Below are 27,943 nucleotides of genomic sequence, written 5' to 3'. Positions count from 1 at the left end.
AGTGTGTTGGATAATGGCATCATTAAATATAATAATAGCGACATTAAATATAAATGTGCCTGAATGTGCGAGTAAGTTACTGAAGAGATGAGATGAGGTGGCCTCTTTACTATTAACTGGAGAGGACGGGCTCCCCAGGGCCAATATTCCCTACACCAAACAAGGTTACTGTCTTTCCTCAGGCAAAGATCGGCCTAGTGTCCTAATACCGTATCGCAACACAAATGCAACTTCCTTATCGATTTAAATACACAGCCCCCCCAAAAAAGAAGATTCTCAGCTTGTTGCTTCAGTGTTTAGGAAGTAAACACATTAGCACCTTCGGCACACGAAGGAATCTCCAAATAACATACTCAGCTAGCAAAATAAACAATTCGTCTTGGCAACTGACATGAATTTGCTGCCGAGTTTATGCGAGTTTTACACACACTGTGCTGTGTCTTCTTAGACTGCAGAAAGTCCCTTATCTAAATTCACTGGAACCAGATTAAGCTGCGTCCCCATACCACACATGCCACACTGATCAGCACAAGAACATGAGAAAAGAGGGAGAAGAACATATCTATTAACTAAAGAGAGAGCGAGAGAAAGGATGGGAGGATGCTTTGATTGAATTTCACTGGCTAAAATTTAATTTCATTCATGAGCACTCACATGATAAGCCAGTAGCCTATATGGCAGGAGGAGAGAGAGACGGACAGAAATAGAGAAATGACACAGACAGAACTGATACTAGATACGGCAAACTTGGGAGAACAGGTAAAATTAAGTTAGGGGTAAAAAAAAACTGCAGTCATAAAACAAATCAATCATGCTTCAAGTCAAGTCACCTTCATTTATATAGTGTTTTTAACAATATGGACTGTTTCAAAGCAGCTTTACAGTGATAATAGGAAATTAAAGTAACATAGATTGTTTTGGCTTTACAGTAGCTCTAGAATAAAAGTTATTGTCCAGCTAAAGTTAGTTTTGATCGATTCATTTCCGTTGCAAATATCATTAGTTATTAACTTAGGGACCTCTTACATGATGGCGTTCTAACAGAAAACACTTAACGCGCTCCGGCCTGCTCATTCGCACAACAACAGTGTTTGGTGGCTCGAGAACGCAAACCTTGAAAAAAGCCTTTAAGAAAAAAAACAAGTAAGAAAAAAATAAAATAAATAAATAAATTAAAAAAAAATAAAAAAATAAAAAATATATATAAAAAAAAAAAAAATAAAAAAAAAATAATACATATATATATATATATATATATATATATATATATATACAGTACCAGTCATAAGTTTGGAAACGTTACTATTTTTAATGTTTTTGAAAGAAGTCTCTTATGCTCATCAAGCCTGCAGTTAAAAAAAAAAAAAAAAAAAAAAAAAAACAGTAATAAATATTATTACAATTTAAAATAATGGTTCTCTTTTTTAATATACTTTAAAATGTAATTTATTTTTGTGATGCAAAGCTGAATTTTCATCAGCAAGTACTCCAGTCTTTGGTGTCTTATGATCCTTCAGAAATCATTCTAATATGCTGATTTATGATCAATGTTGGAAACAGTTGTGCTGCTTAATATTTTTTTTTATAACCTGAGATACTTTTTTCAGGATTATTTGATGAATAAAAAGTTAAAAAGAACTGTATTTATTTAGAATAGAAATCTTTTGTAACAATATACACTACCGTTCAAAAGTTTGGGAACAATAACTTTTTTTTTTAAAGAAATTAGTACTTTAATTCAACAAGGATGCGTTAAATTGATAAAAGGTGATGGTAATGATTTATACTGTTAGAAATGTTTTTATTTTGAATAAATGCTGTTTTTATGAATAAATGCTGTTAACGTTTTACTCATCAATGAATCCTGAAAAAAGTATTCCAAAAAAATATATTAAACAGCACAACTGTTTCCATCATTGATAATAACTGAGTATCAAATCATCATATTAGAATGATTTCTGAAGGATCATAAGACACCAAAGACTGGAGTACTTGCTGATGAAAATTCATCTTTGCATCACAAAAATAAATTACATTTTAAAATATATTAAAAAAGAGAACCATTATTTTAAATTGTAATAATATTTCATAATATTACTGTTTTTTTTTTTGGCTTGATGAGCATAAGAGACTTCTTTCAAAAACATTAAAAATAGTAATGTTTCCAAACTTTTGACTGGTACTGTATATATATATATATATATATATATATATATATATATATATATATATATATATATATATATATAATAATAATAATAATAATAATAATAATAAAAATAAAAATAAAAATAAAAATAAAAATAAAAAATAAAATATTTTTTTTTTTATTATTATTATTATCTCTGCGCAAGCTTTAAAAACAAAAACCTGTGAAAACGCTGAAGTCGTGCACATATAATGCGTTAAGAGCTCGCTCAAGTACTGGGGAGCTATACCATTTAGTGCTTTGTAAGTAATCAGCAATATTTTAAAATTTATACAATGTTTAATAGGGAGTCAATGCAGTGTTGATTGAACCAGGCTAATATGGTCATACTTCTTATAAATATGTATATATGTATAATATGGTTCTGGTAAGAACTCGAGCTGCTGCATTTTGGACCAGCTGTAGTTTATTTATTAAGCGTGCAGGGCAACCACCCATAATAGTATTACAATAATATAGCCTTGATGTCATGAACTAATTGTTCCACATTTGTCATTGAGAGTCATACGTCATATGACGTAATTTAAGATACATTTTTAAGATGGAAAAATGCAGATGCAGATACTAGAATGCAGATACTAGAATGCAGATACTAGACATGCAGATACTAGACACGTGACTTTCAAATGAAAGATTGGTATCAAAGAGCACACCCAGGTTCCTAACCAACAACAAAGGTTTGACAGAGCAGCCATCTAGTGTTAGACAGTATTCTAGGTTATTACGTGACGAAGTTTTTTGTCCAATAATTAGAATCTGGAATTAGAATTAGAAGTAGGAAATTACTAGTCATCCAGTTTTTTTTTATATCAGCTACGCATTCTGTTAATTTTTTGTGAATTGGTAAGTTTCGTCAGGGCGCGAAGAAATATAGAGCTGAGTATCATCAGCATAACAGTGAAAACTAAAGCCATGCTTCCTAATGATATCTCCCAAGGGTAGCATGTACAAAGTGAACAACAATGGTCCTAGTACTGAGCCTTGTGGTACTCCATACTGAACTTTTGACCCTTATAAATAGTAACCCTTTTAAAACAAACATAACATCATAACATTAAACACAAATCTCCCCCTATATTAATCTTGTGCAAAAACATAAAATTACACTTGATTTCAACATTTACCCCTAGTCTGAAGCAAAGCATGCTGGGAATTAGAAATCTGCTGTAGCCTAACTCATTCAATTTAAGTACAGCCTAATTTAAATACAAAACTAGTTTTTTTTCTGAGTCACAAAGGCATAGTACGCAAATAGTACAGATTACTAGATTTTTACAATTTCAGTCAAATTGAGTTAGGACATTTGTTACTTTTTACAGTGAAGATTTGGTGGGGGTGGGGATGAAAAAATTAATAAAAAAGTACCTTGTGTCCCTATAATAAGAAACCTGACAACAGGATTTTGCCAAATTTTAGGAGAATTCCTGCAAAACTCTGTGTAACATGATCAAAAGCACAGTACTTCCATAGACTTAGATTAGAAAAGAATAAAGGATTGTCTGATAACACTGTAAACAACAACAGGTGGCATGACAGGACTGGTATTAGCAAGTACAAGCAAAAAGGAAAATTACTGACCATGTTGGCCCCTCCAGACCAGTAGAGGAAGAATCCATCTGGGTCCACTTTGAGGGTGACGAGGCTGGGTGAGGTGTTGGCCTCCTAAACACACAAATGGAAATAAAACAAAAAACAAACAAAAAAAACAATTTAGGTGGCATTCAGTATAATTCATATAGTTTTACCAACAACATTAGTACTCCTTGTACAGAGAGCAGAAGAACGTTAATTCCCTTAATGATATGAACAACATTGACATGACTATTAATGAAGATCACTGGGAAACAATAACATGGTTTAGAACATTTATTACATACAACTAATTGTTAATTCAACTGCAACTTAATTAAACTGATACCACAGTGACCAAGTCACAGTGGCAGCCATGCCAATACTGCACGTCAACGATGAAAATACAGCCAATAATAAGCAACATGGCAGAGAAACAGACAATGATTTAAAAGTAAGTCAGATAAATGGGAAGTGCTTGGAATGGGTGGATGGTCCTGAGGGACGGTGCAATTTAGAAATTAATGTAATGACTGAAACCAAAACCTCAAAAGCCACAGAGCGAGACATTAGAGGAGTTTAATGCACAAGCCACAGAAACTGATGGCTGCATATAACTGGAATTGCATATTACCGTAAGATACAGTTGTAATCGAAATTATTCAACCCCCATTGCAAATCAGGTTTATTGGCAAAATTTACAGACTTTCAGCTGTTTGCAATGAACAAATCAAACAAAAGTGAGTGAAATAGCTCAAAACAACAAATGTTTGAAGTGGTTTCCTCAAATTCAACTGAAAAGGCAACTTTTAATGACTTCAGCAATGTCAAAATTATTCAACCCCATTCATGACAAGCATTTTTAGTACTTTAGAACACCCTTTTGCTGATATGACCTGCTGCAAATGAGATGTATAGCCAGACACCATGTTCGTGTAAAGCCATATTCGGAAGGGATTAACTTTACAAGGGTAGGTGGAGTAATGTAATTTTACCACAGGACGTCTGTAATAGTAATGGCCAATTCGCACAGGATAAGAAATCTCAGTAAAACTATCAGAAGTGGGAGGGGTAACTGGATTTGCACATCGCTGTCACCCTCCTGTCGTCATGTGTGTATTACGTTGCTTCCTGATATCACGTGCGCATACCTATATATATATATATATATATATATATATATATGTATGTATAACAGTTATGTCCGGTCAAACGATGTATTAATTATCTTCAGATTGGATTGTGTTGGTAATAGGCACTTACCTAACGCTAAAAGATGTTTCGTGCCTAACAAGTGCTTTCGATCTTCTTTCTGATCTTAATGGTATGTGGAAAACAGTTTGACACAGACTTGTCCCAGTGTCTAGAACGCAAATGAATGCTTTTTCAAGCGTCTGCATACTTGAAAAACCGCGGAAAACTACTTTTAAACAGAAAATGACGAAATATTTACGTACATATTTACAGCAGGTCTATTCGCATGGGATTAGTATTAGGCTACCTGAGATAATTTTTCCGGACCTTTTTACTGAAGGTAAAAGTCGCCGTAATCTTTACTGACATAGTCCGTAATGATTACTGAGATGGCACATTCGGACGGGACTAAAATCGCAGAAAAGCTCTGGTAATTATTACTTTACCCCACCTATCCATGTTAAACTAGTCCCGTCCGAATAGTACCTAAGAAAAATATCATTTTTACAACATTTTTAAAACTTTATCGACTAAAATAACTAGCTTCTGGCAGACGGCCCACGCAAGTCGATGTATGCCAAAAGAGTAACACTTGATGTATGACGTAGGATGTAGGAGTAGCGTAAGTAAGTCTTTTAAGTTTTCAGGTGACAGCATGAGTTTGCACACTTCAGTCGGTCACACAAAATAATAAAATGGCTGATCGGTCATCACATAATCGGATCAAACAAGATATCAGTTAAGTAGGAAATCAAATCATAAAGTTGTAGTTATTAGGGTAGTCTCTAAACAATACAAATATAGTAAAATATAAGAGATATACAGAAACACCAGTTTCCCATAATTTTCCAATATGTGTGACCATACGGTTGATATGTTTATAAAGGGTGAAAATAGCCAGATGGTAATGCAGACTGAAGTATGACAATAGGTGGAATCTGAGAGTGGATTATGAGAATGACCGTGGGGATATTTAATTTCTTCATCAAGCAGATATTATATGGTAAAAAATTATACATAATAATAATAATAATAATAATAATAATAATAATGGAATTTAAAATACAATTTCATAAATGTTACTCACACATACATTCATGAAGTATTTTATTTGGCTTATTGTACTGGAAAGGAACTGATTGGTAATGAAAAGTGATTGTTACAAATCAGAATGGTGCTGGACAGTCTTCACATCCAAATATGTAACTTTCTTACTATTTAGCAGAAAAAAAAAAAAAAAAAAACCTTAGTGTATTATGTCTTCATAAAAAAGTAGTCAAAAAGTACCTGGATGACCTATATATTGTGCAATATTTAGCAATCTTTTAAAGTACGCATACAAAGGAAACTTTACTATCCCATGAGGCCATGGGAAAGGACTTGCGTGGAAGCAACACAATTTACATTGCAATGCCAAAATGGCAGATGCCAAGAATTAAGTTCTTCCTCAAATGTAGTACTTTGACTGTATGCGATTTAGAAAATCAAGCAAGTGTAGCTGGTATTTGCATTCACACACCTACATAGTGTATGATTTAGATCTAAGAGAGTGTTTACACAGTAACACATGTATAAAAGCACTTTGAAAAGGTTGGTTGTACCTGTCAGCCAAACCAAAAAAGTTGGAAAAACTCTGATTTGAACATCCAGTATCTCAAGTAAAAAAAAAAACAAGTAATAAAAACTCAGTGAGTGTTTTAGCGCAATTTTCTCACCTCATGGGATCACAACACTAAGAGATAGTAAATCTTTTCCTGGATTTTTTTTGTGCGTTCCCGAGATTAGACCTTCCTTAACATAATGCCGAAAACCCGAAGTCTCTAGGTGGTCTGGTTGAGGTGTAGATAGAAGTGCAAGATTGGTGCGCACAGACGCACAGAACAGAAATCATGAGTTAACAATCGCAATTTGTCCGGTGGAAAATTGCGCTAAAATTTTTTTAAAAAAAAGCTAAAAGAAAGCTCTATTTGCAATTGCATGTTTCTTTTTTTTTGTCCCATTAAAAATTCTTCACTGGTCAATTACTAAAAAATATTTCAAAGACACTACATCCGGGCACTTAACCTAATGTGTTTGGACAATCCGTTAAGAGCTAATCTCATTTGTATGTGTTAGCAGTGAAGTGACGTGCGGCTGCTGATCTATAGATGTAGTCTTGTGGAATGTTTGCATAATGATTAAATTAATCTAGGAGCACAGATTTCTTTTACAACTTCTCTGAAAAACCCCACCCAGTGCTGAGACACACACACACACACACACACACAAACCTGTCTCTAAACAAAATCAAACGCATTTGCATGCTGCTGACTGCTTTTAATGTTTGCATAAACAAATGTTAGTGTTGCAATACTACTGCTGAATAAGCTTTATTTAAAAGCACCTATGTGCGCACAGAGCTCTCAAAAACATCAGGTGAGCTGAATATAGTATAAAAGACAGCAGAAAAAAGTTGACAGACAGCATATGAGAGAAAGAATGAGAAGTAGCAGACCTTGGTCTGGGTAAACAGCATATTTTATTTGACATTAAAACAAGGTTATGAAGGAAAAATGTCCAGTGCGTTTAACAGATTGTACGGTCTTAAAGGGATAGCTCACACAAAAATAATTATACCCTCATGTCATTACCAAACTGTGTGACTTCTTTCTTCTGTGGAACACAAAGAACAATATTTTAAGAAATGTCTCTTTTTTCAATACAATGGAAGTCAATGGTCACCAAAGTAAGGTTACCAATATTCTTCAAAATGTCTTCCTTTGTGTTCAGGCAAAATAAAGCAATCATTGTCATTTTGGAACGACATAAGGGTGAACAATTGATGAAAGGATTTTAATTTTGGGGTGCTTGGTTACTACTCTTCACAAACTGGTGTTTTTGGTGCACTGGAAATGTTTGGGAAAGACAAAACAGGGTAAACAACATAACTTGAACGTGTGGAAGGGAGAGAAGTGACCTTCACCCTGTAAGGGTCTCATTAGTGTGTGTGTGTACAGACTTATAAAAAACCTGTCAGGCTTCTTTGACTCCCAATGTCAAGCCCTAATGATCTGACACACACACAAACAAAACCAAACCCTTACACGAAAATAACTTTTTACATTAAAAAAGTAATTTACTAAAGTCATTTACAAATAAATGCATCTTTTATATATATATATATATTTTTTTTTTTTGCTTTTTATCTTTGACAATGACCACTAATGGAGGGTCTGTCATATTTTGCTAATATCCGAGGAGAACTTTATCCACGTTTATCCAAATTACAGCTTCATCTTTGTATGGTTGACGTGCACACGTCAGAGAACTTTAAATGGATATTTGGGTAAACCATTAAAGTGAACTGAAGCTTGTGGCCTGCAAACGACAGCAGTGCGTGCATTCTCTCAGACAGAGGCGCACACAGTTAATGCATCAACAATGTCAGCTATTTCAGTGGGTGAGCGGCCCGCTCTCTTGGCTCTAGGATGTATTTGGCTTCCAATATTTACTTGCTTTTATAGCCCTTACATAATGCACATAACACACACAAACTACGACATGACTGACTTTAACACCTTAAAGTCTGGGAATGCAGGACAAGTGGACAGAGAATGACAGAGGAACAAAGAAAGATTTTACAGAGAATATCTGCATAATCAAAGCTATCAAACTAAATCAGGGTTTAGTTCGCCAGCATGTATATTATATGCGACGCCTTGTCAACAAGCAGCTTTTTATGTCTAGACTTCACCTTTGGACTCACCAGATTAGCAGGGCATGGACACTTCAGGTAAGTGAGGGATAATATATAGATAAATATTAAAAAGTTATGCATATTGTAATGCAACGCACAAGGCCTGTTCACACCAACACAAATGTTTGGTCCAGTTTGCAAGACATTTGACTGTTCAGACAATGGCTGCGTCCGAAATCATATACTCTCGAGTAGATCTTTAATTTGAATAAGTAATACTTGACGGCCGCTAAAAAGTATGTTCTACATAGTATGAATAATGTGTAGTATGAATGTAATCTGGACGTACAACATTCGCCATGTTGTCATTATCATGTGACCTACCAGCGTCAGTTACGTCACTTCACAGCCATTCACAGATCCTCTCCCGTGGCATCATGGGATAGTAAATTGTCCATCTAATACACACTTCAGAATCTCGCCGGAAGTAGTAGGTCATCCGGGTAGTTTTTGCCCACTCTTTAATGAGTACAGTAAATTCGGTCATACTTCATTTCTCACATACTGTTTTTCGCCTACTATATAGTAGGGAAGTATATGCGATTCTGAATAAAAATGCAAATTCACTCTCTGACAGTAGGTGAAGCTTATTGAAAATCAGAAATATCAGTTACCCCAGTGCACAAATCGCTACACAACTTTCCGTGTCACGCAGAAGAAAGGAAGTCAAACAGTATTTACATGTTTTCAAACAGCCAGACAGTATCCATTTATCATAATTTAATGAAAAAGCGTGACCAGCGCGGTCTTCGTTAGTCTGTTCCACAAAATATTGAAATTCATACAAATTTATAATGACACGATCATTCGTAAAAGACGACAATATTACTTTTAGAGTAAATTAACCTTTAAATGCATTTACCAAGATGGATAAAAGTGACTGCTGAAAACAAAGAACGACAGAGTGTGAAGAAAATGCCAAAGACGTCCCAGGTTAAAGTAAAGAAAGAAAGGAGGAAGAGAGACATTTTCTGATGCACTTAAAAACTGATTTACATCAACCTTTCATAAGAGCGAATGACTTGGTCTAAATTACACACACACACGTCTTCTTCCTGAATGAGAGGGCGAAACTGAAGGAGAGGAAAGGCTGGAGGGGGCGAGCAGAGGTCAAACACACCCATATGTGAACTGTGGGTCACCGACTCTGACACATGTTCTGTTTGAGCATGCAATACACCTCTGTTCCTCATGTTCTTCCTCAGTCTCTGTCTTCATCTTGCTGAAAGTGTGCGGAGGCTTGTTTTGCAGTGAGGTGAGACTCCATTAGCAGTGTGGTAAGAGTCAACAAATGCAAATACAGCTGCAGTGGGCCACCTGGATGAGTGTTACCCTCTCAGCCCTTTCCAGGAAACTGTTCATAGACAGCTCTTATCCTGAATAATCACCACGCGCAACCGAAAAGCTCCTGGACGCAGAGCTCCCGGATTATGTATTTTCTTGTGTTTGTGCTTTGTTGCTACTTGTTTCCTGTATCATCTCAAATCGCTGAATTGTTTTCTGGCAGCAAACCAAAATAACATGCTGGTATGAGGTTGGTCTAGTTTTGCATGTTGCAAACCACATCAACCCCTTGCATTGTGCATCTGTGAGCACCAAGGGCGTTTCTCCCCGGAGAAGGCAGGGAGGCAGTGTGTACACAACAAATTTCTGATGAGAAATAATCAACAATATAAACAAATATTATGAAATATAAGATGAAAACATGTTCTTCTAAAGCAATACTGCCTTAGAGTAACAGTAGCGTTCCAGGTTTCCTCCCTTGAGCTCACTGCATTCTCGCAGTGAATGATGTCCAAAAGTGCAACATGAATATGAGGTGGACCTACATGCAGCTGTGATTGGCTGATTACCTATTACGTTTGCAACAGGTATGCAAATCACCTAGAACTGGTGGAAATGGATGGATTAATAATTACAAAGTAAACAACTCACCCACTATATCATCAAAACAAACTTGATCACGTAATGATCTGCGAAGTCGATTTTAATGAACATTCAGCTTAAGATAGTTCTTTGCTGATAATGTTATACAAATGCTGTCTCATATACCTTAATCTGGAAACAGAGTAATAATCAAATGGAAATAGCACACAATTTGACTTATTGGATAAAAAACAACAACTTTGCCTCCACATTTTTGGTGTGCATGCAAACATCTAAGAGTGTGTGGTGTGTCGAATGACAAACACCAGATAGACGTGTGAGGAATGAAGAAATAAAAAGAGAAAAATGTGGGAAGACAAGCAAAAAAAAAAAAAAAAATGAAAACCATAAGGAGGAAATGAATGAGAGGAAAATGTGAAGCCACAAAAACATATTTGTTTAATTTTCTGAAGAAAACAGGAGTGGCTCTTACAATTGTAAAAGTATAGCCTAGTCTTTGTATGAGTCTAGGAATCTCTAGTATGTGTTACACTTGTAAGCATACTAGACTATGCTAGGTTCTTATTAGTGAAAAAGTAGTATGATGCTAGGGTGTGGTGGGTGGTTTCCAGGGCGTTGCTAATTGGCTTTAGCATGTTGCTAGGTGGTTGCTATGGTGTTCTGGTTGGTTGCTTACTGGCCCAAAAAGTAAAAGGAGCCAAAGAATGGAAAATGTGATACAAATCAGATTCTTTCTAAGCATGGTCATGAGTCTCTATACACAAACACACACTGCCTCAATTAGGATATTTAAGGAACCAACAAAACATTAATATTATAATATGTGGAGCAATTCCCTTCACAGGACGTGACCAAGCTCTAGTGTACAAATGCGCACAAGACATGACTAAACATGCACAGCTCCCTTCTTCCTCAAAGTCAAATAGAGTCTCTTAAGCACACACACACACAGAGATTTTGTCACACTCAGTATAGTCAAAACAACAATATTTACCCTGAGACACATTACTTGTAGCCTTAACAGTGTGACGTTTCCAGATTTACATGCACGTGTTGTGTGACTAATACATAAAGCAGTTAGCATTAGTACATGAAGAGAAATGAGAAAGGGGAAGTAAAAATGAAACTGGAAAGAGACAGGTCATCAGGAAGAGAAGTAGAATCTAGCGTTCATCAGATGTTCGGTCTCAGGGTTTCCTGTGATTTTCTCCTCTCTGCCTACATGGTCTCTCATTTCTCTGCGCCTCAGAGTTCCAGGCGTCACTTGCTCACTTCTCAATATTTTTCCTCCATGTTATCTCCTTGTTTGGCCTCCGTTTGAGAAACCTCTCTCCGCTCACGCACAGTTCGCCCTCCCTCCTTCCCTCTTTTCCTCTCAGAATTATCCTCCTACACCAGCCAAACTTTTAACTCAGTCACCCTGTGTGTCCAAGTCGCTGCTGTTTTTCTGCTCCATTGAAAGAAATACAAGCAAAGTTTCTTGCAGTTCACACAGTTAATCACAAACCCTAAATACTTCCTTTGGAGTCCCTCAGAGAGAAAAGGATGAATAATATAGTCCCTGTGAATCCTATCAGATTGGTTTGTTTAGACAGAGGGTATCTTCATTACAAACTGTCCTTACTGGGTTTGGACAACATTTATATTTCTGCTTGAGAAGCAGTTATGCAAGACAGCTATATCTGTACTGTACTGAGAGACTCTTTCTCTCTCACACACACAAAGATATGCAGAATTTGTCACTGTGTCATATATGACTGTTTCTAACTCTTCACGGCTCCATAATATTCCCATAACTACGACCCTCAGTGCTCACTTTTCACCCCAGACACCTGTCAAGCGGAAGACAGGATAAATTTGCAAGTCAAAGTTCACAGCTAGCTGATGTGCTTAGGGGCATTAGTACTATAACACAGTCTTCACTGAACTACAACCAAGGACTTAATTATGAAATTACTTAAATTTGAAATTACTCCATTAGGTGTCTTGCTCAAGAGCACCTCAGTCATTTCCTGTCTGTACTGGGAATCGAACCCCTGTCTATAGTATAATAATTAGTATGGATGAAATTCGGAACAATGCATTTAAACAGAGCCGGTTTAAAAGAATGATGGTTCATTCGTTCATTTTACTGTTCAAAAGTTTGGGGTCGGCAAGATTTTTTTGTTTTTGAAAGAAGTCTCTTACGCTCACCAAGACTGCATTTATTTGATCATAAAAAAACAGTAATATTGTGAAATATTATTACGATTTAAATGAACTGTTTTGTATTTTAATATATTTTTAAATGGAACTTATTCTTGTAATGGCAAAGCTGAATTTTCAGCAGCAATTAATTCAGTCTTCAGTGTCACATGATCCTATGTAATTTTCGTTTATCTACAACTCAGATCTAGAATTCTTAAGTGAAATAAAGATAATTTATTAAAAAAAAGATTAAAAATTAATCTTATTAAAAAAAAGATTATTTTTGATGAATTAACCAGAGCGAGCGAGACAGAGTAACCAAATAGTGAAGCTTGTTGGTTTAATTAATTACAGCGATGTTATCTCCTCATTGCTGAGAAATATAATGTAGCCTTCAGTAGCGAAGCTGTTTTATTTCTAAAAGTCACGGACAGAGATTGAAAACCAGCTCCTGAATGTGTCTGTATTTGTGCAATTTCTTTTCTTTACAAAGACAAATATAAAGTTCCCAACTCAATAAAAAGCTGTGAGCGAGCGAATACAGGCACATCTGCCTCATAACACAACATTAAAAAGCTATCTTTGTGAATAAACGTGTCGTCCTCGCCTTCTGGTGGTTTGGAACTCAAAGGGGAATGTCCAGATATCGGATGTATCAGATTTAAAACCACATTTCGAAAATCCGGCCAGTGTAAACGCAGCCAAAGTGTCCATCAAATACACTTTTCATAATCTTGGTGAAAATAGTAGATCATCCAGGTACTTTTTGCCTACAGTTTTTCGAATACTTTGTATTCGGATATACTACTTTTTTGGAATTCTGTTTTTCGCACATAACATAGTAAGGAAGTATTCAATTTCGGACGCAGTGCTGTAGTTTTCAAATAAGCCTGAAGTACTTGATTAGCTGGATCAGGTACACTAAATTAAGTTTGAAGCTAAATTCTGCAGGGCTGTGGCCCTCCAGGAACTGAGTTTGACACCCCTGGTTTACGCTATAACGTACATGTGCATTAGATTGATTCATCTGAAAAACTGTGGCTGAACCTGAAATCGTCCCCTAAACCCTCAATCACTATTCCCTACGTTAGTCCACTAATACAGTTCACTTGAAGGAGTGAATGAAAACGAGCAAGTGTACATCGGCTGAACACTAGTTATTGCGGTGCAGTGTGGGATAGAATGAGTGCACTCTATAACGTCCACTATGGTTTTGGACACCACTACAAATGGCTGTCCCCTCAAATAATACCCTATTTAAGAGTATGGGGGCTAATTCGGATTTCGCCTGTGTTTTTTTGCATAATGAGTTTAACTTTAAAAAGGTATGAGTTATGACACCATCGTTGTCAGATTTCACCAAACAGATACATAGCTGTCATTTGTTCCCCAAATCAAGTAGATTGGAGCTGCACTTCCAAAACTAGAAATAGCTACCAGGGCATTATGAATATAGTCAGAGAGCGAAATTACATTATTGACAGGGACAGTGATTTAAAGTCGATGATTTAAACAACATTCTAAGAGTTCAATGCTTCTAATTACAGTTTAGTTGCTCAGTTGAGTGCAGCACAAAGTATGCAGATTTAATGAAAATTCGGTTTCCACTGTACAGTCTTCGGGAGTACATTTGGTGGTAGAATGCAACAATGTGAATGTCACAAATAACCAAACTCTGTATACAAAGATTGATCACTCAGAAGAGAACTTACAACTATATTTAGCTGCAGTGTGTATGTATCCAGAGAACCAGCAGACTTGATGGAGGGGATTACGTTTAGCCGCCGTCCATTCCGTGATCAATTGGGATCCTATCCAAGCCAGCTTCCAATCCCAGACAAGTTGAGAATTGGGAAATGGTCCATTAAATGTTTAAAGGTGCACTAGAGCATTACATCTTACAGTCTGACTCAAAGCGGTTCATTCTGGGAATTAGATAATGTGTTATAGATCATTAGATCACATCAGTAGCCACAATGTTTGACTACAGTTTTTTTAAGAGAGAAGAAGAGATTAACAGCACACAAACAGGAGAGAGGCAGAGATGAAGAGAAAGGCACTGTTGCTCCATCCTCTTTCTCATTGATGTCTGACATTAATCACTGACACAACCGCACGGTCACAGCATTAGAAGCATGCGAGGCATAAAAGGGACTCAAACACACAACAGACTATTACTTCACAAAACAAAAACAAAAAAGCCATACCATCACTAAGAGTTCAAGCCCTGACATGACATATTCATGCATTGTGAGTTTGCTTGCACAGCTTAAAAGCTTTTATCAATGTCTGTTATTTTAAGATCATTCAAAATGCATTATGAAATCAGAAGCACTGTGTGCCTTTCATCTTAAGAGTTATAACGCACATACGTAACTTAAAAGGATAGTTCACCCAATAATGACATTTTGTCAACATTTACTAACCCTTATGTGGTTCCAAAACAAGATATTTTAAAAGAATGTAGGTAACTAGTCGACAGCAGCCACTGTATTTTTTTTTTTCCTACTATAGAAGTCAATGGCTACCGTACACTGTTTAATTACCAACATTCTTCAAATATCTTCTTTTGTGTTCAGCAGAAGAAAGAATCTCATACAGGTTTGAAACAACTTGAGGGCGAGTAAGTGATGACAAAATTTTCCTTTTTGGATGAACTATCCCTTTAACAGCATTCACCTGTGATCTTTGAAAAGCATTAAAAATTCAGGTGTTCCTCATTATGGTACAATGGGTTTAAAGACTCCCTCAAGGAAAATGTGTTTTTATCTTGACAAGTATATTATGATAAAGAAAACAAAAAATGAAATATTATACTGAACACAATTTGAGTAACATGTTAAAGAACTCTGAGACACAACTACCTGGTAAATTTCAATTACTTTTGGAATTTCATAATCTCACATATATTTTATAACAACTTCTGTATTATTCTGCTATTATACAACGTGCAGTGTACATCTTAGAGCTATAAAGACACAAACAATTCGCCATTGTGATTGAATCCGTCAATATGGATCCGTCACTTTGCACAGTGCACAACCATCTCAACAAATCCTTGTATCCGCACTTATGCAACACTATTTGTTACGCTACAACAGGTGTTTAGGTATTTAGTACTGTACTTGCAGAATGGGAGAAAACATCCAATGGGCTTTTAGGTGCAGCTCCTCATAGAGAAAAGTATGTGTTAATTCTTTAAATAAAGTCAATTATTTCTAGGTCAGATAATTAAATAGGTGTTTTTACAAAAACAAACAATTTTTTAATACAAAAAAAAATTAATAATAATAACTGGCTTTTGTTTAGATATTACTGACAATGTCTCAAGGTGGTTCCAGTAGCAAAAACTCTTTACCAAAAACGGGTCAGAAATTGCCTGAAGACAATAGAAGGTTAAACTGGCTTTATGGCAGATAGGCAATTATGTCCTTAACTATAGCTATGACCTCAGTTAAAGATATAATAAGACCCTATTATAGTTAAATACAGCTAGTTATTTATTTATGGATTCCATTGAAGACACACTCATCTGCCAATGATGCACACACACACACTCCAAATGAAATGCCGCTTTCTACGTACAACAATAAGAAAAGTTCTACAATATTTAAGGTTTGAGACAGCCTCTCTCTCTCTCTCTCATGCGCACACACACACACACACACACACACACACACACACACACACACACACACCTGCAGCATGTCTAAGCGAACTCAACACAAACCACTCAGTATTTATGGGCTGCTTAAGTTAATTATTAATGACTTTTAAGACATGGAGGGCATCAAGTTGTACAGGCCTACTTTCTCCTTACTCAACGCTGCCCTTATCAAAAGGTGTTGCTCTTTAAGCTCCAGTTAAGAACAGTGGGGATCAGCTAAAGCGGTGCTCAGTGATTTGATCAAATAATGGAAAAGAGGCAAAGATTTTCTCCCTCTAATCCTCCAACATAATTACAACTGTAATGGCAATCCAATGCGAGATTTGAAAAATGATCCGTAAACACACACACACACACACACACACACACACACACACACACACACACACAGGCCCTTGTTGTCAGGAGAGCAACTACACAGAATTTAGAGGAAATGGCGATTTCTTGTAAACATATGGGTTTATGCTGGCATTAACCCTTTAAGAGATATACTCAAGGCGGGGAAATTATTTTTTCTGTTTCCGTTCCAGTGATGGATCCAAATAGGATGGATGAAGAAGAAATGCAATTATGACTAAAACATAAAATAAGAAAATATCATTAAAAAAATATTCAAAATATAATTTATCTCATTCCAATTTTTACATTTATTCTGATTGCCTTAATAGGAGCAGTAGGGACATGTTCTTCAAATTGTCCAGAACAGGGACATCTTACGTTGATTTTTATCTGTGGGAGGTGGATGATCTACATATATTTTAGAAGTCTACCTTCATGTAGCATACCTACATCAACTCATGATATCATTAATAAAGGCTCCAAGACCTGAACTGTGTTCTCATGTGTAATCATTTATATAGCTGCTATAATTCAACGTTATCTATTCATCTGCATTGCTTTCAAATGACAGACTGAATGTACCTTTTGGTTCAGGTTTTTAAAAATGTGGTGATTAATATTATGCCTATTTCTGAAATCTGAAAGGCCTATCATGTAGAATCTCCCTCTGATTCCAAACAGTTTTCCAAAATAAGCATAATAATGTGAGAATGCTTTTGAGCTTCACTTCCTCCTTCAATGTGAAAAGGTTTAAAAGACCCCAACCAGGTTTCCTTTCTAATGACTCTGAGGATGGGGTTTGAAAATGGGCCTGATCCACAGGATTTTTGATTTGACACAAAACTGGTCTATAAAAATGTCTAGAAGCAGTTAAAGGGTTAAGCTCAACTCCATATGCGACACGATTCAAGAATGTCATGCTCTTACATATTTAGCACATTTATCTTATTTCTCGGTAGAAAACATTTAGTTTGCGAGTAAGAACAACTCGGTATGAGGAAAAACCATCAAACAAGTAGGCTACATAAAACACAAGTTGAGTGAGTGTTGTTATGAACATGAGACCCAGAACACAAGAACTCGATCTACTGGAAGAGCGTTGAACTCAAGATCTGTCCTTCTGGGTATCAGATGTTCTCCTGTAAATTACTTCAACGTAGTAACACAAGCCGGGAATCACGCCACATAAAATCACAGAGACGCGCAAGGGTGCGATCTTCTTACCTCGTCCCATTTGATAAACTTGCTCCCCCGTTTGAGCACCTCATGGACAGACACCGGTTTGAGCTGCAACGCGTGTACTCCCGGTTTCGCCCCGGCCATGACTGCTGAATCGACGGGTGGCGACGCCTCTGCTTCTCGGTTTGAAGTATCTGACCTTTAGTGTATACAGAACCAGAGCCTCGAACCAGAACCAGAACAGAGCCTCGAGTCCGGCTGGCTCAACGCACGCGAACGCGACTGTCACACATTCACGAGCGAGCGCAGTTTAATGACTTTTGCGATTGTTTATTCATAAGCGCTTATCACGGCAAGGACTTGAATTGATATTTTCCTTCCTGTCCGTCCATCCGCTTGGTAATGATGAGATCCCCGCTCAGGAGAAACTTTCACTTGACTTTGGTGGTCCCCGCTGGAATTTGCTCCTCTTTTCCTTCATGTTTTCTACGAACTAAATGGGAGCGCGGAGAGAGAGAGAGAGAGAGACGGGGGGAGTAAGGAAGTGAAGGAAGAAAAAGTGAACAGACGAGGGAGTGTTTTTCTTTTCTTTTCTTCTGTCTTTCCGTTGTCATTCCAGTCTTTATAGAAGCATGTTGTATCTAAGAACCATTTTCGCTTTCCTAGTTTTGCTCCTGTATTAAGCGTGTTTTCCCTCATTCCAAGAAAGAATGTTACACTCTCGCTGGGGGCAAAATCACTTGAGTTCATATATATATATACAAAATAAAAATAAAAATAGTGCTGTCAATCGATTAAAAATTAATTAATCGCAAATTTGATCTCGATTAATCGCACCAACATAGGTTTAATATATTTATATTACCAAACAACATAATGACGGGACATTTTAAATATCTGTTTGATGGCATCTTATCCTTTTAAGCACTATTAAAGCCAGTAGCCTATCATTGATACTGGTACTGATGTCTCTGTTAAATAGATTTTTTTCTTCTCAATTTTAGTCATTAATTTAGTCATTCAACATTACAGTAAGATAATCGAAAGCTATCATAACTTTAAAAATAAAACAACCTTTAATTTAATTTAAACAATCTTCAGATAAACCCTTAAATGTCACATTTAGCTTTGCCTTTGATATATCAGGGCTCAGCGCTAAGATTGCATCTGAAATCGCATTCTTCCCTTTTATATTGTATAGGCAAAAAACAGTATGTGACAAAAGAAATATGTCTGCATGTCAGTACTCATAAAAGAGTCTGAAAAAAGTACCCGGATGACCTACTTGAAATGTGCATACGATGGACACTTTACTATCCCATGAGGCCATGGGAGAGGATTTGTGAAGGGCAGTGAAGTGATGCAACTAACACTGGTAGGTCACATGACATGACAGTAACAACATGGCAGTGAAATACATTCAGGTTGCATCCAAAAATCGCATACTTTTCTACTGTATAGTAGGCGAAAAAAACTGTAGGCCTATATATGTGACAAAAGATGTCAGAATTCACAGTACTCATAAAAGAGAAGGCAAAAAGTACCCGGATGACCTTCTGGCGAGATTGTGCATATATGGACACTTTACTGTCCCATGAGGCCACAGGAGATGATTTATGAATGCAGTGAAACAACATGGCAGATATGTCCGCATTACATTCATACTACACACATTCATATTATATAGAACGTAGCCTACTTTTTTAGCGGTCGTGAAAAATTAGTATCTATGAAATTTCGGATGCAGCCTCACACACATTCATATATGTAGAACATACTTTTACTTATTCAAAATAACAGAGAGTATGCAATTTTGGATGCAGCCTAATTTTTTTTTCCTACTGGCCCAGTTGGGCCCAGTCAGATATATACTTGCCTTGCCAAACTGCACAAAAACGTTATTGTTTTTTGACCCATGTTATCCCTGTAAACAGTGCTTTAAGATTTTCAGGTCTAACAGGTAAATATACTGAAATTGAAGAATTAAACACTGCACAGTCTTCTCTGCATAAATTATAAATTGAATATAGATTATCCTTATTAAAGCTACAAAATTTATTCAGTCAAGACAAGAGCAGTGTGTGATTTTCTCTTTGTCTTTTGTTACTAACATTAATGACACAGACAGAAGCATTCTGTTCACGTTAGTTCACAGAGAGCGTATAGTACAGATTTGAGTTCTTTTTTTGCATCTTATCGCACTTGAATGGTTTAATGACACTTCAATGAATGATAGCGTGGTCTTATATTGTAGTGCAGCCAAAGGATAACAGAAAAAAACAATATTGTTAATAAATTAAAAAAAACGGGTTAACGGGTTAAACTGAAATTTTTCCACGCAAAATTAACACATACATTTTGACAGCCCTAAAAAACAAAATCCATTAACATGCATATTAACAGTCATTCAGATATAAACATTTATATGTTATGTGGTTAATTTATATATTTTTTAATTAAATATACAGATCAACCTCTCTTTTTTCAAACCTTATACCAATAATTAGGATATTTACTTTCAGTCCTCTAACTGGATTTATCAGCATGCTGATATTTTGCATAACAGGACCATGGCTGCATTTCCCAAAAGCATCATAAGCCTAAATTAATCTTAGAGACCAGTGGTGGCACGATCAACATGCTGACATACGATCAACATGCTTTCAATGCTTTTGGGAAACGCAGCCTAGGACATTTTGACGATTAAAGATACAGCCTTGGCTTCTTTAAGGGACTATTTTCATTGGCGGAAAAGAAAAATAACTGCCTATATTATATAGTTACTTTATGTTGATCACTTGTTGACAGAGCTGTATTAATAAAGCCAAATAAAAGGGTACATGTATATATCAATAAAAATAATTATATTCCATACAAGCAGTCTTGCTAATGTCTGTTGTGCATATCATGCAGTTTGATAAAATCGCTTGTACATCAAATTAGCTAAACAAACTGTGTCACAGTAGAGTTAGCATGTTTTGATAATACAAATGAGTCCAGTGAAACATGGATGTTTGAGAGACAGCCTATAGGATCCAGTCTTCAGGTCTTTCCCTGTTGCTTTTTGCTGCACACAGTGCTGGAAGGTTCTAGCTTGTCAGCGCCCTTAATACTCCAACACCCCCACTCCCCCCCCCCCCCCCCACACACACACACACACACTTCCCCACCCCCCCCACTTCTCCTCCTCATTCCTGAACAGGTGTCCTCTTCCCAGATGAGAACATACAGTAATTCTGCAGGGAGAGTCAGGAAGCAGAAAGACAGTCCAGGAGTTACCCTTCAAATGTGCACCTTGCAAATGTTCTCAACTTTTATTACTTTTTGGGGACACACACACACACACACACACACACACACACACACACACACACACACACACACACACACACACACACACACACACACACACACACACACACACACACACACACACACACACACACACACACACACACACACACACACACACACACATTTTCAATGTCAAGCCCAGCTGGGCCTCTCATTCTGTGCTCTGAATGTATCTTACAACCCCAGCTGTGAAGAATGAGATTTGTGGACTCAAGAGGGCATGTAGCTTTGGTAAAGCTAGAACAGAAAGTTTGATGAAGAAAAATAACCACTGCAGAGAGAGAGAGAGAGAGAGAGAGAGAGAGAGAGAGAGGAGAGAGAGAGAGAGAGAGAGAGAGAGAGAGAGAGAGAGAGAGAGAGAGAGAGAGAGAGAGAGAGAGAGAGAGAGAGAGAGAGAGAGAGGAGAGAGAGAGAGAGAGAGAGAGAGAGAGAGAGAGAGAGAGAGAAATGAGAATATAAGGTCATGAGAGGAGAGATAACTGTAACTTCGATAACTGAGTGGTCCAGTCACTCTAATCACAGACTATTTCTGACCGAAAGCCAAACGCTCACAAAGACACATTGTATTTTGGCCCAGAGACACAAGTTAACATACACACACAGCCTTATCCAGAACATATTCGATTATATATATATAAAGAAATGCCATTTAAAGATGTCATCTGAACTTTCTACAAAGTTCCTCTATTTTTTCATCTGTGTATCTTTCCCCCTGTTTTTCCTAATGAGAAATCCCTGACAGAGTCTACAGTAGCAGCAAAGGCTGATCACATTACTTTTTAGATAGCAGAAATGTGTGCCAAATGCTCTGAAACCTCCTCAAAAGCTTCTTTGTTAAACCTCAGGCAGGACTGACTCAAGGTCTTCCACAGACAAACAGTTGACTGTTGCCATCTAGTGGTACGTCATAACTCTGGAACGGTTATACCAACCAGGGGAACAAAAGCTATAGTTCCAAACACAGGAGCTACATGCTATATTGTTATAAAATTATAGTATGCAATTGATATGATATTTATGATATATAAATTATTTATATGATATTTAATTATATGATATTTAAAATTATTAGTGCCAACAAATGTGGTTTAAATTAGTCAGAAATCAGTTTTCAATTGCCTTTTCTAGAGCATTGGTTCTATGCCAGGATGCCACTAGGGGTCTCAGCAAACTTCCAAGGGGATCTCAAGGTTTACTTAAAATGACTTAAAATAAGGCAAAACAAGCATAAAAATAAGCCAAATAGATAGATACCGATATATATATATATATATATATATATATATATATATATATATATATATATATATATATATATATATATATATATATATATATTTATTAGGGCTGTCAAAAGATTAATCGCGATTAATCGCATCCAAAATAAAAGTTTGTGTTTACATAATATATGTGTGTGTACTGTGTATAATTATTTTGTATATATAAATACACACACATGCATGTATATATTTAAGAAATATTTGCATACATATACTGTATATATATTTATATAGTTTATATTATATATAAATATTTTTTTATATAAATAACGCATTTTTCTTAAATATATACATGCATGTGTGTGTATTTATATATACAAATTTAATTATACACAGTACACACACATATATTATTAAAAACAAACTTTTATTTTGGATGCGATTAATCGCGATTAATCTTTTGACAGCCCTAATATATATATCTCTGTCTATATAGATATATAGATATAGATATCGATATATAGAGGGGGGGGGGGGGGGTATTTTATTTTTTATTCTTGTTCAGTAATCCATACACCTGGAAATGATGGCCTTCAAATATTATTGTTGTGGTCAATGGGGGCCTTGGAGGCAAAAAGGTTGAAAACCACGGTGTTACAGCCTGATTTTTTTTTACGCAAATGCTTAACACTACAGCTGTGTTATTAATGCATCGGTTCCCTCATCATTCCTTCAGTTTCTCTCAATGGCCACAGCTGTGGACTAATCAAACTAATCTCTCATCAAAATGGCGCTTTTGTTTCCTCTTCCCACCCACTGCAGGCATCCTCATCGCTCTGTTCCTTCCCAGATCCCTATTTCACTGCATCTCTCAGTTGTTATACCCCTAATATAGGTCATTTTCTGTTTGCCAAACACTTTGCTGCCAATAAACTTCCTTTATCTGTTGTTTGCTGTGATGCCATCTTTCACTTCAGCCAGGTGGCAGCAGCAGCAGCACAACTGAAACTAATGTCTTGGTTGATAATTCACTGGTTGTGTGATTTTATACGTATTGGCCAGAACTGATTAAGTTGTCATTTTATCCTGGTTCAGTCTCAGTCATGAAGGTCGTGTTTGACAAGAAAAGATGTAGCAAACTTCATTGTTTATTTTCATGAATAGTATTTTGAGAAAATGTTCTATAAATCTGAACAGGTCTGTGTCAAATGAATTCAGACTCCTGACGGAAGCACTAATATTACACACAAATTCATTTCAGCCTTGTACTGCTGCGATTTTTGATTACTCAGGACTTAATGTGCCTGAACTCTCACATTGAGCGTTTGCATGGGTGACTGGTTTGCCTTTGCGGCAATTGGGGGAGTGAAAACAAAAGGCTTATTTTGAGTAATTTCACCTACTTCCTTTTTGTTCAAGCTCACACAATAATTAGACCTTTTATAATAAAACTATTCATCGTACACAACATGTGGGTAAAATGACAAGTGCTTTATTTCATGAGGCAAATCTGACATGATTTGTTGTATTTTTTAGCTGTTAGAGTTTATCCGGTGGTATTAACCATTCTTAAGAGATTATGACAAGCTCACACAAGAATCAAGTCACGAATGCAGCTTTACTAACCCTCACACACCTAGGGATCATAAAATTCTACTTAGAGACCATAGCAGGGTTGCAAGACTAAATCTACACTAGATTTATTAGCACATGATAATTCAAAAGAAAAAAATTATTCAGCAATAATGTCATACATATTCAAATATCTGTACATATGTCTGAGTGTACAGATGCATATATAAGAAAAACTGTGTCACAGCATGCAGTGGGTTTACTGGACTGTAAGATCCAGACACAGCATTTTGAATAATTCATTGTCTTCATGCCACTTGTAAAACATAACAGTTAGAGGTAGGAATGTGCTGTGTCCTCTGAAATCAGCCTACAGCATTCTAACAATATTCCACTTCTTACTCTTTTTTTTTTATATATAATTTTTAAACTCAGTAAGTTTCAGCTGAATCTAAAATGTCTGCTGGCACTTTCTTTCTGTCAGCTGTATATAAGGAATAATTTACGACGGGCCGTTGAATTATTAGAAAATAATGCACACCTGAGGTGGTAATGCAGCCACGACGCAAAACGGAGTGGCCGTCACACCTCGGGTATGCATTATTTTCTAATAATTCAACGGACCGGTGTCGGTTATTCCGCTTATGGTTACCACACCTTAAAACATTGTTCAGATGTTATATTTCAAGACATTTGTCTTTTTTATCCTTGAAATGCTTTTGAATGTAAGAAAAAGTTCTTACGCATCTCATCCCAAGCTTTCGTTCCAAAATGTCAATTTAGAGCTACAGAGGCTTGAGCCATTGATAGCAGACTAATGCAGTTATTACAGAGAGAGAGAGAGAGAGAGAGATTAATTGTGTTTGAAATACCTGAGTTTGTGAGCCTCTCAACAGTGTTTGACAGCTCTACTAATAGCAAAACTGTAAGTTTATCTGCTTCTAGAACAGCACTGTTATTACCTCACTAGTGAGAAATGTCATGTATTTTTAAGTTATCAGTTTAAGCTAAACTGTTTCACTGACAAAACGTTTCTGTGCGAGTACGTGTCCGTACTGAATACTTTCCGTACATAATAAAACGTCATTTTGTTTAAATAATTTGTCGTTTTTATCCTATTGTTTACTTAATTTGCTTAGTCAGTGTCGTTGTGGGTTTTGATTCTTTTGCTGTATGCTGTAAGGACCTTTGAAACAACTGAAATCATTTGGCAAAATGATATGGAACTGTAATGTAAATGTAACTGCAGGTCACACTTGAATCAAGACCTGCCTTTAGCCGTGCGTTTCCCTGAAAGCGGTAGCATATTGTGTTATTTAAATAAACTCCTGATGTACTTACAAACTTTCCAATGACTCGTTTTACAGAACCTATTTTTACTACTGTAGAAGTTTGGTACCATTCTGGGCATTATTAGTGGGGTAGTTTATGAGATACATCCTTGGATCCATTAGCGCCTGCTCTAAGCCATTCGGCTGATATCTCTAAATAAGCTCTAACTTTAATAATGTTTGACCAAGGGAAAAAAGCTTCTGGGGGGGTGTTTTGCTCGAGGTCATGGTGCAAAGGACCCTAGGTTGAAATTACTCCGAAACCATCCCTTTAAGAGTTCCTTCCACTGGAACTAAGGGGTCAAGCCCGACCCCTGAAAAAAAAAACCCCACACCATAATCCCCCCTCCTCCTAACTTTACACTTGGCACAATGCAGTCAGACAAGTAACGTTCTCCTGGCAACCGCCAAACCCAGTCCATCGGCTTGCCAGACAGAGAATGCGCGTGATTCGTCACTCCAGAGAACACGTCTCCACTGCTCTAGAGTCCAGTGGTGGTGTGCTTTACTGCATCCAATGCTTTGCATTACACTTGTGATGTAAGGTTTGGATGCAGCTGCTTGGCCATGGAAACCCATTCCATGAAGCTCTCTACACACTGTAAAATGCGTGATTTTACGTGGCCTACCACTTTGTGGCTGAGTTGCTGTTGTTCCCAATTGCTTCCACTTTGTTATAATACCACTTATAAAACAGTTGACCGTGTAATATTTAGTAGTGAGGAAATTTCACAAATGGACTTATTGCACAGGTGGCAATCACAGTAACACACTTGAATTCACTGAGCTCCTGAAATGGATGAGTGACCCATTCTTTCACAAATGTTTGTAGAGGCAGTCTGCATGCCTAGGTCCTTGATTTTATACAACTGTGGCCATGGAAGTGGTCTGAACACCCGAATTCAATGATTTGGAGGGGTGTCCCAACACTTTTAACAATAAGTGAAACAGCTTGGGTGGGACTTGATTTTGTCCATCGGAAATTGAGCGCAATTCAGAATTAGAGTTTGTTAATTGATAGTATTTGCTTCTATTGAAGATGTCAGCTCACATTATTTCAACGTAGTTTGAAATAATTGTTTAACAGCTGAATTTGTGGTGAAAAACTACATTACCCATGATGCTGTACATAAAATTCCACCAAACAGAGTGGAAACAAGCAAATGCCAAAAGATCTCTTTAGCCCCGCCCACTCCCATGAAGCACTGCAAATGACATAATCGAGTAACTCTCAAAATGCGTAGTTTTATATGTCTTCATCGTTTTTAATTTGATTATGCTGTTTGCAATGCTTCATGGGATTGTAGTTTTTTTCCCTCACTAAAGCCATAAAGTACACAGTCTTGTACCTTTGTATTTTTGTTTGATTTTCAATCAAGCCATTAAACATGTCATCAGAGAAGAGAAGAAATGGTGCTGCAAGAGGGAGGGGAAGTTATTTTAATTAAATATTATGACGGCACATGGATTTTAAAAAATAATGATGAAAAATAATAAATCACTTGGAATAAATACTGCAATATTCCAATAAAAAAAGAAGAAAAAGATTTGTCAGTTTTGATTTCAGGGTGACTTTAACTCATAAAAGTTCTGGTTTGGCTAGTTAGCTAGATCCTGCTGTAACAGGCCTGTTGAGTGAGGGGGAACAAATTGTATTCCCTTTTATAGACTTTAATTTCCTGATCTATAAAATAAAAGTTACTGATAAGTAGACACAAAATTAAACAGACAAGTCTTAACAGAGTTCAAAAGTGTCACATGTAGATGCCACTATTAAAGAAACCTTTTGTTTTTATTCAGTGCTCGAATTGAGTCAAGTCTCATGGGGGGTCCCCAAGTTTTTTTGGGCGGGGGGTTGGTTAGTCTCGCAATATACACTTTATACAAAATATACAATATATTTGATCATAATATGCATAAATATATACTATTTATTAAAAACGCTTGATAAATAATTCATATATATTATTTTTCATATATATATATATATATATATATATATATATATATATATATATATATATTCTTACATGTATATTCCGTGCTGAATAAAAGTATTAATTCCTTTCCCAACATTTCTTTTTTATAAATTCTTACTAACCGCAAGCTTTTGAATGGTAGTGTATAATGCTACAAAAGTTTATATTTCAGATAAACTTTCTATTCATCAAACTAAAAAAAAAAAAATTAAATACTGTAAATAACTGTTTTCAACATTGATATTAATCATAAATGTTTGTTGAGCATCAAATCATCATATTAGAAGGATTTCTGAAGGATCGTGTGATGAACACTGGAGTAACGGTGAAAATTTTGCTTTGATCACAGAAATAAATTATATTTTATTGTATTATTATTTTACATTGTAATAATATTTCATAATATTACTGTTTTAACTGTATTTTGGATCAAATCAATGCAGGCTTGGTGAACAGAAGAGACTCTTGAACTTTTGAACAGTAGTGTACATCCAACAGAATGATTCTAGCTTTATTTACC

The 27,943-nt window shown here is 36.2% G+C and overlaps 1 protein-coding gene across 5 annotated transcripts in view; it reads right to left on the bottom strand.

Annotated features, from left to right (window-relative positions):
* plcb3 (phospholipase C, beta 3 (phosphatidylinositol-specific)) overlaps positions 1-18,505 on the bottom strand; it is a 56,920-nt gene extending 38,415 nt beyond the window's left edge. For 4 of the 5 annotated variants that reach the window (XM_079867473.1, XM_079867475.1, XM_079867474.1 and 1 more), the window contains exons 1-2: positions 18,013-18,505; positions 3,788-3,871 (exon numbers count right to left, since the gene is read on the bottom strand). In XM_079867473.1, the coding sequence (XP_079723599.1) occupies positions 3,788-3,871; positions 18,013-18,111 (183 nt within the window). In that variant the 5' untranslated portion in view covers positions 18,112-18,505. The remainder of the gene's footprint in view (positions 1-3,787; positions 3,872-18,012) is intronic. The other variant, XM_079867477.1, reaches the window with a different exon arrangement.
* Positions 18,506-27,943: the final 9,438 nt, after the last annotated feature.

This window comes from Squalius cephalus (assembly GCF_949319135.1).
Source record: "Squalius cephalus genome assembly, chromosome: 3".
In the NCBI taxonomy this organism is placed as follows: Eukaryota; Metazoa; Chordata; class Actinopteri; order Cypriniformes; family Leuciscidae; genus Squalius; species Squalius cephalus.
The sequence above is the reverse complement of the archived record's forward strand: the minus strand, read 5'-3'. Positions and strand labels throughout refer to the sequence as shown.